This window comes from Prenolepis imparis, unplaced genomic scaffold, assembly GCF_030444845.1.
Source record: "Prenolepis imparis isolate NDT839.2.m4 unplaced genomic scaffold, iyPreImpa1.0 SCAF_1, whole genome shotgun sequence".
Lineage (NCBI taxonomy): Eukaryota > Metazoa > Arthropoda > Insecta > Hymenoptera > Formicidae > Prenolepis > Prenolepis imparis.
The window spans coordinates 16690104-16703686 of record NW_028141159.1 but is presented as its reverse complement, the minus strand read 5'-3'; the positions used below and the strand labels follow the sequence as shown (position 1 = coordinate 16703686).

Sequence of the window (13583 nt, the reverse complement as noted above, 5' to 3'; positions counted from 1 at the left end):
CGATTTTCGCAGTTGTAAGGAATAGATGTGGCAATTTTTCCAGCACATGCATTCACATGTGTAATAGAATGCTTTGATTACAATCAATTCGCTTATAGGTGTATGATCTTTTGAGAAAAATACATTATTGAAAGAGAAGAAGAAAAAGATATGAATATAGAAGAAAAAAAATTAATGAGATATAATTAATTTGGAAAATGTCTTATCGTTTTATATAATGAAAAAATATTTAAAAGACGCATTTGTAAAATAATATGTAGAAATGTTGTGTCTTTTTTATATTATTTTTTTGAGATTTATAATAACATTTCTGTATTTTTTCCATACGTTCTGTTACGTATCTTGTTTTTATTTCTCGCATGTGACTTTATCAGTCATCTCTTCGCTAAGTTATTGAAAATACGAATATACGGAGATATTCTAATCTGCTGTTGGAACGCGAATACGGATGCTGTAGGTATTTTCTTCATCTCGCAAGTGGAAATTCAAGGTATTCGTACATATGAAGGCACTTTTACTACCACAATATCTGAAGAAGCATATCGATTCTGTCTTCAGAAAGTATGTGTCTTATGTCAGCCGGTACCTTTGAGTAAAGTAAAATATTGATACTCGGAGATGTATCGACATTTTCGAGAATATTTTTATTTGAAAATAGAGATGTAACGTGAAAGTTTAAAGCTCTAAATTATTCTTTTCTCGTTCGCGAAAAAATTTATATACACAGGCACAAAGAATTTGATATTCATATTAAAAAACGAGCGAATTATCGATCGTTCTTAAATATTCTATACCGTACATTTTTTTTGTAAATTGCAAAATGCGCCTTAAATTTTTAATTTTTCTTCCTCGGAAAGATTTACAAATTTAAAAGCTACTACGGCTTCAAATTCGGGTTCGACTTCAACGCGCATAATTTATACGTCTCGCGTATCGTCTTTCATATTTCATGTCGCGAACAGGGCGTAAAGAATTTTTCTTCCTCGGCTGTAACACAAACGAGTTCACCAACCGACGATATTTCACCGGGTGTTATGCAGTCATTTCGATTTCTATCGCGCTGTGTGTGTGTGTGTGTGTGTGTGTTGTGGCTTACGTTTCGACCGAGTGATTTACAGATTAATATCTACAATCGCAAACATCACCGTTGTCCGGAAAAATAAATCGTCCTTATATATTTTTAAAATTCTAAATTACATTACAAAAGGATATTTGTCTTCGGGTAGATTCTTCGCGCCACTGATGAGTTTTCACGATAGCATCTCCAAATGTGTCGTGTGTATGCAAATTTTAACTCTCTCTCTCTGCCACATTTACACGAAGAGGAAGGAGGGAGGAGGGGGAAGGTATTCGGATAACCGCCATGCAGCTTCTTTCTTTCAGTTGCTATCTCAACAATTCCTTGGGAAATTGAATAATGAGCGAACAAGCGTTCAATTTAGCGAGGAATACCACAGACAGGAATGTAAGGATCTACAGAGTTGCCAGATTAATGGCGCTCCCCTACGAAGAGGTTCCTCTGCCGAAGTTCTATTTATTTTATGTTGTTGCTTTCTGCAGTTTTACAAAGAAAAAGTTGCCGTTCTGTTAATGTATTACGGTTTCACATACGTTTCGGTTAATTTTAGTTTTCTAGAAATAGAATGAGAGAATCAGTTAAACTAAGGTTGGAGTTAAACGATGTTGATAAAATCAATTTTCTGAAAAAAAAAAATGAAATAAATTCCTCTTTTTGCAGTTACGTCAATCTGCCACCTCTCAATCTCTATCTCTTTGAAATACAAATCGTAAATTTTTGCAGCAATTCACGGTTTATAAACGTCTCTGTAAATAAAAGATCGCGCTATAAACATATATGCTGAGATATATTTATATTGTATCATATATATATTATATATATATATATATATATAATATATATATATATATACACACTTAGACTACCTTATGATATTTGCGCCGTCAGCAGCGATCGACAATAGCTACGATTTCGAAAATGGACGGGTTCTACCTCGGTTGGGACAAATTTGATCGTTTCACTCTACGTGATATACAACCCGTGGCGCATACACGGACGCAAAAATGACACGCCATTCGCTTGCTCGTATGACAGAGATTTTTCCGAGCAAACGATAATTTCGGCCGATTCGAAAATCGTAAATTCCAGCTGCGCCGCCCCCGGGATCGGGAACCTCGACACGAGCGGACGATATATCTCGACTCTCGAGAAGATCGATGTGTGTATGTGTGCCCGATCGGTTTCACGTTTCTCTTCCTTCGCTCGGTACGTATATTCGACTGTAGTGACGACGAAGAAGAAGCACCCATTTTCGCGGTACAAACGAGCCTCTGCGCGAAAAAAACGGGACTGCAAACGGCACTGTGAAGAAAAGTGTGCGCCGGCAATTTGTCGGCAGAGAAAAAATCAAATTGAGAGCGAGAATGGATAGAGGTAGAAATAAAAGCTGCAGAAAACGGGAAAAAGCTAGAAATTGCTTGAAAATGAGTCTTTTCCATATTTAAAGACGAAAGAATTATTTATTTGTCTATCTATTCGATGCACCTTAATTGTAAGAATATTTAGGACAAAATATAATATATGCGTGTTATTTTCGCATGATGATTATTAAATTTCTATGCTGAAAAAGCGAAGCTTAAATTGCATTTAAGATGAAAAAACTTGGCCCATTTTGATAAGGATTTTGAGCTATAAATATAATATATATTAAATTTTACGTTATATATTAAAATCCGACGCGTTTTATTCGGCAGCGTATTGTGCGCTATTGTTTATACATAGTCATCTTGTTATCATTCAACAATACTCGAGCGGAAAGATAACGACGCGAGACATTCCGAGACCTGTATTATTCCTCAAGATACAAGTACTATATGAGATGTACGGTACTCATGATGATACTCTATTCTAATTAATTCTCGCATTTGATGAGGGTAAGGATACCGAGATAATAGCCGAGACTATTTATCAAAGTAGCTACTTCTCGAATATATTTATTTATAATAAGAATGATTATCAAAGCAAACGGGAAATTGTAAATTATTGTCTCATTATGATATTTATGAAGCATGATTATTTATTATCAAATATCCTTGGAGTCAAATATATATATTTGACATTTCGCACTTTCTGCGTAATAATTCTTTTTTTTTCATCGATATATATGTGTACATATTATAATTTGGTCAATACACAATATGATGAAATTGCAACCTACAATTGCATATCGTATCGATAAATATTAAATTATTTTTTATTCCTATTCTATTTATTTTTGATTTTTATATGTGACTTTTGAAAGAGAAATAAACAAAACAAGATAAAATGCACAATATTCAATACTATATCCAGTTAGAATATCGGATTTAAATAACTGCTTCTGTATTTGATAGCTATTAAATTATTGTTTTTTCTCGACGTAAAATATATTCTAAAGAATATAATAGTATTTTCTCTTTGTTTTTGGCACATAGCTGAATTTTTTCGTAATTTTATAGAAAAAGCCACACATTCAAGTCTCATTTTTTTGCGATTGATTTATTAACCCGTTCTCTTTCCTCTTTAAGGCACCATTGTAGAGATATAATCGCAAATAGGTAAAAAATTAAAATCAATTGCGGCGAATACCGATCGCAATTAATTCGGCAGAGGTTAAATTATAGCCATATGCGCGCATGTATCTGTATGTGTGTGTATATGTGTGTGTACATGTGTGTGCGCGCAATTTTATGCAGTTAAACGCGCGCAAACTGTTACATACTTCCGCGACTCGGTTTATTGGCTCGAAAATGGCAGACCGAATTGTTTTTTATTCGCCCTTCTTTTTTCTCCCCCGTAATGGAGAACGCCAACGCAGAGGCGCGTTATGAAAATCCGATGCGGCAAGCGCTGCGGTGGTCGTCGCTCAATTATTATTATCAGCGGCAAAGTTTCAACCCTTTGCGTTAGAAACGCTAGCTACACAAATTGCACATGCCGTTATTATTATTTATTGTATATAATAATAATGATAAAATTGAAAACGTGCGCGCAACTGCGTTGCGATTGCGAAATTTTGTGTCGCATACGAGAAAGAATTTTATACGATACAATTTAATCATGCGTAAAAATAATTTACACTTTCGATTATATATTGACAAAGGGTGCGGAGCTTTTTTTCAAGTCATATTTGACGTGAAGCAGGATGTAATTACGGCCGTATGTAATACATTGTAATTATTCCCAATTTGGTTCTCAAAGCTTGCTTCACGTGTCGATTATATTATTCGCGGACTCGCTGGCGCACAAAATTGTGGGTAGCGAGCCATAGCGTCGAGTGAATCGCGTTTAATGAAGCGTACAAAAAACGTGAAAGGGTACAAGAGATAAAAGCGGCAATTAGCATTAACAAAAAAAGAGAGAGAGAGAGAGAGAGAGAGAAAGTGCAGCGAGAGTCACGTTTTCGTCGGTGCTAGCTGCAACACTAAAATTGAATTCCGAGGAAGCATGCAATTCGCGCGAAAATAATTTGTCGGGATAACTAGAGACATTTTTTTGCAAAAAAATATATACATACATATACATATTTTTCGGTTCTTTAGTTTGCAATTCAGAATTTACTCCGATAAAGGTCACCGGGTGGGATGATACATAGATATTAGCGCGCGAGAATCAGCGGGGCTTTTGTTCGTATATGACACTCGCGACAGCCCATCGAGTCGAGAGATCCATGAAGAACGACCGCGAGATGATGAATCGCGAGAAGAAATAGCGGGAGGGAAAATGTGCTCCATTTTCCAGACCGGGCGCGGCGGACGTCCCGCTCCGGAAAAACCGATTCGTCGTAAAAAGCGGCCCGCGCGACCGATCTCGCGGAACTTCTGACCCTGCACGTCAGCTGCGCGTGCCATGTTTCAAACGTTCGCCGATTTATCATTCTGACCTTTGCGCCGCCATTATCGAAATCTTACGTATAGCGAGGAAATGCCATAATCGAAGGACAGATTCCGGCTAGAGGCACTTTTCCACTTAGCTTTCCTGTCGACGAGATTGAACGACGTTTGATTATTTTTATCATTTAATCAATGCTGTTAAGAAACAGATTACAGATTTAAAACAATTAATTCTCGTCTAAAATTGATTAAAATAAAATCAATTATAATCTGAATTTTAATAAGACAGATCTCTGTAATAATATTGAAAGAAAAATAAAATTAAGTCAATGATTTGTATTATTATCAAAACGACAAATGTCAGCTGATAAAGGTTGATTAACAGTGAGGTTTTAAAAAGAGTCGCGCATACAAAGAAATACGATAGATACATTTTTCTTTCTCTTTAATGAGAAAGCTCGACACGCAAACCGCTCGGTGAAATCTACAAATAAAAGCTAATCAAAAATCAACGTCGAAATAAAGCTTTGAGTGTTTTTTCAGAGTATCTTCCGAAAGGGGTTGCTTGCTCAAGAATAATGGGATTGACTCTCTCTATCTCTCACTCTTTCTATCTCTTGATGCTAAGAGAACACCAAACTATCCTCAAATAAAAACCGTGGAAAATCCGTCGGTCGTTTAGATTCAAGAGATAGCGGCTCGGCAAAATTGCATCGCAATTTTACGTGGCTTAATTGAATGTCGTAAAGATACAAAATAATTGTTCAACTTTACGTGTACGGACTTCATCAATAAAAAAAAAAATCTTCTGACAATGAGATGTTTTTGTCAAACATAAATTTTCGCAAACAATTATAAGAAGAAAGAAGCGATCGCGTTTGGCGATAAAATAATAGATAGCTTCTTTTGATTCGTGAGTTTTATGCATTTACAAAAAAAATTCGCGTATATTAAATGGAGAAATACTGTGTCTAATATTATCACAGTTCGTATAATATTCGCGCGGATATGACGGAAATTGAAATATGGCAAATGTGGAACGCGATCGCGCTTCCTGATAAAAAGAATCATAAACGTATCTTCGATCTTGGATTCATTCCTCGAGAATATATCCTCTTTCTCGGAATTTTTCAATCGCTTTTAATTAATCAAGAATAATAAAGCCAGCGCTCTCTTATCGCGAGCGGGATGCGAAAAGTCGCGTGTTCTTTCCGTAAATTTCCTATCGCCTGTTTCATCCAATCCTGCGAATTTCGCCGATGAACGAATATTAAGCTTTCGCACCCTCGGCTGAGAATATACCATCCAATCTCTATGCAGATGCGAGACGAGCAGCGTGTCGGATCGTGCGCGGGGAAAAAAGTGTGCCGTCGAACGGCAGATAAAGGGAGCCAGTCATCCGATTTCGGTGAGAAAGCCACGCCACAGATTCTCGACAAGATTCCTCTAGATCCCTTCTTGCGTTTTGGCACCGCACATTTATTTGCCAGATTTATCTTCGTCGAGACTCTCCGTCGCATAAATGCTTTCAGAGGAACAAAGAAATCCGTACATAATTGTTACGAATTCTTTTTCTTTTTTATGAAACAAAACGTGCCACAAGATAGTCGTGATTTTGTACGATATGATATCGAGAGGATGTGATAATACAAAATCTGCAGCTGCTTTCGATTGTCGAGTTTACGAAATCAATGATCAATAGATTGCATACATTTGTAATCGAGAGAGATAAATAGAATAACATTATATAATATCTCTCGAATATAAACTTAAAGGCACGGAACTAATTTTATCGAGATGTAGATATCCAATTTTATCATATTTATTATTGAAATGGCCACGATATGAAGATGGTCTCAAAAATATTGAACATAGAGATATATATTCTGTGTTTCCTCTCATTCTCATATAATATAAATGTTTCTCATAATAGTACAACACATGTCCCTGAAACTTGAAAAGGGTAACCCGGCGTTAAAAGGTAACGATAGCGGCAAAGATGGATGTCCTCCGTTATTTAAGACAAGATTATTTTTACAGCGAAGGATGGCGCGTCTCAGTAAGCCAGGGAGAATTAATCGGAGTTAATAACTAACGATAGCTTCTTCGTCATAAAAGTGCGCGACTAGAATTCTTTTTTAAACTTCGACTTATTTCCAAAGTAATTTTTAGAATTAGGCTAGAGGAGGAAGCGCTGAATATTAATGAAAATTTTAATAAGAGAGCACTGGAAACTATACTAAAGCTTTTAAATCGATTTCATTAAAAATAACTCTAGTTGCCAGATATTTTATAAATATATTTAACACAACGAATATATTATACTTTAAATGCCTATATAATATTAGGTGAATCTGTTGAATAAATATAATTTACATTAGAGAATACAGACATATATTTTATAATCGTAGAAAAGCTTCAAATATTGCGACTATATTTAAATTCAAAAAAAATTGCGTTTATGCGTGAATCGAATTTTATTTCGTACAAATATATTTTTATCCAATTCGAGATTATCGTGTGTATCTATCGCGCATTAATGGAATACTGAGCTATCGCGATCGGTTTATTACAAATCAAATAATTGGATCGAATTCAAAAACGTGGCAAAAGTTTAGTATCATTGTGCCAATTCAAGACCATTACTGATACTAATCTGCAATAGCCAAAAAGATAGATAGATAGAGCCCCTCCCTTTCTCTCCCATGAGAATTATTCCCATGAGTAACGCGCACGATCGACGACCTGTCACAGCCGATAACGCTATACTAAATGTTAATTAATACGTCGTGATATATGCAATTGGCACTAATTTGAAGGCCAAATCGCAATGCCCGACGGTGCAGTATAAGGGAAACGAGAGAAGGGAGAGGGAGTGACGCGTGCGTAATAATGCAGTGCCTGCAGTGAATGCACCTCGAGGTACCGGAAGGCATCGAACCCGGCTCCGCCCCGCCTTAGAGAATTGTCAGTTACCTCGGGATCGAGAAGACTCGGAAGCTGTTATCGCACGCAGCATTTAATTACAGACTCCTTGACCCTCCTTCTCTTCCTCCACCCCATCTTTACGAAATTCCCGAATTCAATGCGCCGGAAAATAATTTACCGGATGCTGCGGATTCGCAGTTTGCCGATCATAATCTAATATGCCGACGACACAAATCGTCTTTCATCTCCGTCAAGTTTCGTTATTCTGATCGAAAAAATAAATGAGCGAAAACTTATGCGAAATATATCGAGATAACAGTGAGATCGGAGGGAAGAAAGAAAAGAGATCGAAATCAATTGAACAACGGACGATTTCGTTGCATTTTATGGTGATTCAAACTCTTGACTACACGTGCGTGTAAAGAAAAAATTAATGCTGAAGAAAGATTCCTACATAAACATTTGTTTGCGAATAACGAAGCTAATGGCATAGAAGAGAAAACAGATCTTAGCTTCCGTCCGACTTCCTGCTTCTTTGAATTCTCCATGTTATTCCTTGTAATAAATTCTTTTCATCCTTACAACATAAAGGATGGAGAAAGATATGAAAGAGAAAAGGAAATAGATAACAAAGATGATGGGGGGAAAAAGCGCAAAGAAGAGGGCGAAGGACTCGTCGCCGATCTCATCGAACGTCAACTCATTTAATTCAATAATAGAACGAGGGAAAGATCCAGAAGGGATTTCCATCGTTATGCTGATTAGATCGTACCGTTTTATTAAGATGGCGGATGTAAACTTCGTGATTCATAAACTCGCGAGGGAGTTTCTCCGAGGGAGGTTTCGCTTTGGCGAGACCAAGTTTCCAATCGTTTACCCTCGTCATCCGCCGCGGGCGGACCCATCATCGACCTTTACTACTTCATCCTGTACTTTCCGATTCCGCGGAACATTCGAAACCGCGTGCAAATTCGGGAAGATTTCAGGGGATTTTATTATGCGCAAAGATTTCATTTGCATTCCAAACATTCGCATTCATTCCCTTATTCAAGCCACGAAATGATTTTTATTGTCATCGTTGTAATATATTTTCAAATTCATATCATTTTCTTTTATTGTTAGCTGTAAACTTATTTTTCACTGTAAAATATTTCTCCTTCATATTTACACCAAGAATATATATTAAAATCATGAATATATATGATTTATTAATATAAATATATATTAATATATACGAATAATCTTTCTTAAGTTAACATTGATCTCTCTGTTACACAATGGTGGAATGAATTAAATAGGAGAACTTAATCATTCATGTATCGCTTAAAGATAGATATTGGCGATTTCATAAATTATTTCGTGCTAAAGGAAGCATAAAAATATTTGCAATATGCAATATAGAGTTAAAAATCGGTATACGAATTTACGTCATTTACGTAAAATTTGCATCTCATCTTAATCTTCGCTCATTAATAAATTAAAATTATATTCTTTTAGATTAGAATTATAAAATCCCCTTGATACATTCGAGTAAATAAATAGTATAGCGCTATATATTTAAGTCGAAATTTTGCTCCTATTTTCAACTTCTATTTTTTCACATTTATGGATTTTGATAGATTTCATTTATATAGAAATTGTATTGTATTGAGTGTTTCTATGTTGTGTCTCTCTTAAATAGGCAGTAAACGAATAGTTTCTCACTTAGAAATTTAAAAAAAGAACTTCCAAATTTATAGATTAAATATAGATTAAATAGAGTTTCAAAATAGAGTGATCTGACTACCTAAAATGTCAAAATAGATATTTGATTGAACATTGTGGTTAAAAATAGGTGACAAATTTCGATTCGGGTACATATTTGTGAAGTATTTCTGATTGAAAGTTTCGCATTTAAATTTATGAGCAGTATTATCGCTGGAATATTTACAATCCCACTTCATATATTTGCGCAACGCGAGTTATTTCCTTAAATTTGCGAAATTCCTTCAGAGTACGCGCGAGAAAACCCCTTTCCGGATTTAGTCGAGGAGGAGAAAGTGGAAGTCGCCAAAGGCGAACGTGCAAGCTTGCAGAGGAGGACTCTCCGGAGCCAATTTGCGCAGATTCGTCTCATAAATCCGACATCGGCCCGAGAGTCCGCCGAGAGGTAAATAACGTCGTTCGTTATAGCCGACTTTGGAAGAGGGTCAAGCGATCGTGTTGGCGCCGCATCTCTCGACAACGAAAGAAATATTTATCTTTTTACGCGACATTCTCGGGGACGAATTTTTCTCTCGTTTTCGGTTGTGCGCGCGAGCGCTCGAAAAATTCTGTACTATGTATAAGGCGAAAATTGTCGATGATTTTTATAATATTTGCAGCGTTTTATGATGATCGAAGATCGCGAGTCGAAATGTGTTTCGCGCCGTTCAGCTATTTGACAGTTTTTGAATGGAAAAAAAATTATATTTCGTGTACTTACGATGCACCATTCGTCCGTGGATGAGCATTCCATCAGCATCTGTGCGGTGTAATTAATGCACGGTGTAATACTGCCGACTCCCTCGTTGTACTGTCCACATCTGTAACATCTAATACCGTGCACGGCACCTGCAACACACCAAATAAATTAATTAAATTAATTTAAATCGTCAACATGCGCTCTCTGTTAAAAGCGAGTCACTGTTGCAAGAATGATTCAGATATCGAATGTAGAAATTAAAGGACGAGCAATCTACAAATATCATGACATTTTGAAAATTCATTTTTCCGATTCTCTCTTTTTCTATATCTATCTATCTATTCCGCGAAAACAATTGGCGACGGACGAACATCATTAATTCGCAGCTGGTTTCTCGACTCGCGATCCGATTAATCCCACGCAAATCACACACAGGCTGCGGGAATCGATGGAACCCATAAAACGTTTAATCCCGCCTCGTAAACGCGAAAACTCGGACGCTTATTCCGCTCGCGCGAGTAATAGCTCCTCGGCACGTATCGGGGAACCCGGTCGAGTTTCATGACTCGAGCGAGTAGTTTTACTGCGCTTCTTCGCGCCAGGACCGATCGAACTTTTTCGTTGGCGAGTATAATGCATGCTCGTAAAATTAAAGATTTATGAGGACGGTGCGCGCGCTAAGTGCCGATTCCAGACGAGATGCTATACATGAAAAGGAAGATTCATTCTCTCCCGCCCGTCTACGATCGTCGCACACGAGAGAGGACTGCGTTCATAAATTTCACATTTATTTAATTAATCAATTTCTTCAAAGTAGCTTCGAAATATTCAATGTATAATATATAACATTTATTTCAAATACTGCACAATTTTTTTTATAAAATTAATTCTTAATACATAACATAATAATTTAGTTACTATTTTATCCAAAAAAATTATATTTTAATTATAATATTGAAAAAGTTATTTTTTATAAAAATTATTTAAAAGAAATAATATATAATTTTATTCTCTATAATATACATATACATATAAGAGAGAGAATTTTCAGTCAACAATATTCATATTCGATGAAATTAGGCAAGCCCAGCTTAATTATCTTCTCATTTATAAGCACAGGGTAAACTTTCGATGAGCGTCTTTCAAAAAAAAGAGGAAAAGCAAGAAGGCATAATTGATAAGAGTGATAAAGCGTTTTAAGTATTCGCCACAAATTCGCGGTGAGTCCTTCACTGAACTTCAATAGTTTCTAACGCGTTCTAAGGAAGAGAAGATTCTTCTGGCGTACGGTCCTCTTGAGAGGTGAACCACCGTTGAACCTCGTTAGAACTTTACGAACTTGCGAGTTTATCGAGGCTGATGTTTCGTAATGCCAGCGCGGTGTTGGCTCAAGCTTCTCGACAAAATATTGAGATTGTTTGTACGTATATTCATGCGTTTTTTGCGCGTTTGTATACACCGTAGGTTTTTTTATATAAATTGAGAATATAAAATAAACTGTGCGCACAGAATGTCAGATAGTTAAGGAAGGAGAGACCAACTTACTTAGATAAGTCTTTATTTTATACCGTATCGTAAAACCAAGTATATATGAAAATGGCAGGATTTTATATCAAACGTTTCGAGCTGTAAACAAGAAGGTCGCGTAAACATAAAAAAGAAGATTACATTCCCTTTCCCCCTCTTACAATGTTATTTCTTTATCGGTCCACTGCGTCGCCACAACGACGTAAAGCCGACGGTACAATCCGAAATCAGAGGCGTGGCTTTCCGGACCGGACCTAGTCGCATAAGCTATACCGCAAAAGTGGTTCCGACAGCAAGAAATAAAACGAGATCAATCCGCGACGCGGCGATATCGGCGAAACCGCGAGAGAATGGATCAGCGCCCGCCTCGCATTTCGGGGAACCTTTTTGCCTGGCATAGTGTTTTTCTATTTCCAATAAAATATTTTTGCCGCATCCTGACCGAGAAAGAGAGAGCGAGAGAGAAAGAGAGCTCTGCGCTGGAACCGACTCAATAAAGAGGCAACTTTTCCAATTTTCTGCGAAATTCGCCCGCTCGGAATTCGATACGCCAATCTACCAAATCCTTAACCCGACTATACACCATCCGCTCTTCTCTCCCTTTAATCTATCGATAAAAATCATTTTATATCAATAAATAGATCGTTTGAGAGATATGTGTAATTCGATAATTAAAATAATCTGTATAATCAATCAGATTCAATGCGACATATATTATACAGCAGCCGAAACAGTAATTTCGTGCTGATCATCTCACGCTCGCAAATCTCGTCATAAGCTCGAATTACGCGATATAAATTCATTGAACAGAAAATTAAATTAATGCGATAATTCTCGCTCTCTTTTTTCTGAAAAAAAAAGCCATGAATTCTTTCCAAGGCGCCCCGCGAGGATAAAATCCCGCGAAATCTGTTTCGCGTCCAAAAAGACTTGAGACTCTCGTTTCGCTCGATATGGCAGAGATGCGACACGTAATTCTGTGTGTACGGAGAAAGAAAAATATTCGGGTAGTAAATTTTCCCGAAAGAGAGAGAGAGAGAGAGAAGAAACGAGGACGTGCCCTCTCTGTATCTACTCGCTCGCGCGCGCGCGAATGATTTATCTCGTCGCTTATTTTTTTCGCGATGTATGTATATGTGGCTGGCGCGATAAAAACCGCATTTTCGCCGGGTACGATGTATACCGCGATACGGTACGTATTGATAGCGCGCGACCAGACGTGTGCCGAGATGTATTTATTTCGCCGTTGTCATTATTCCGGGAGCAGTATACGTGGCCGAGAGATCGGATTCGGGCTAGTTGCCGAAACCGCCGTTCGATATTCTGAAAATTGGAATGGCCATCCTCTGCGCGATTTCGCAGACAAAATTGATATAGGCAATCAATTTTAATCTACCTCTATTCAATTTTAATTTACCTCTATACAATGACATTTGGAGGTTTATGACTTTTATGCTACATTTAATTAAAAAGTAATTCAAAGTTAATCAAGTATAGTAAACGCGAAAGCTGTTATTATATTATTTTGACAGAAGTAGGAAGGAGCACGTTATCGATTATCGTTACATCATTTTGTCATTAACCATCTATTTTACAATTTTGTTATCCGTCCGCAAATATTTGCCTTTGATCAGGTATAATAAAGTCATACCAATTTATTTTGGTTCACCATAGAATGTGTGCGCAAAATTCAATTTCAGATTTACTTTCACTTCTCAATATTTTACCATAACTTTCTAGAAAGAGACGAAGAACACTTCTCAAACACACAACAAATTCTTCGAATATACGAAGA

At 36.9% G+C, this 13583-nt stretch overlaps 2 protein-coding genes across 2 annotated transcripts in view; one reads left to right on the top strand and one right to left on the bottom strand.

The window, feature by feature from the left end:
• The window catches only part of Rpl29 (ribosomal protein L29), a 215893-nt gene that overhangs the window by 51562 nt on the left and 150748 nt on the right, over nt 1-13583 (top strand). The gene's annotated exons all lie outside the window — the stretch shown is intronic.
• Nucleotides 1-13583, bottom strand: part of LOC145933046 (uncharacterized) — a 73126-nt gene that overhangs the window by 21833 nt on the left and 37710 nt on the right. The window contains exon 2 of the mRNA XM_083032444.1: nt 10283-10410. Coding sequence (XP_082888570.1) covers nt 10283-10410 — 128 coding nt within the window. The remainder of the gene's footprint in view (nt 1-10282; nt 10411-13583) is intronic.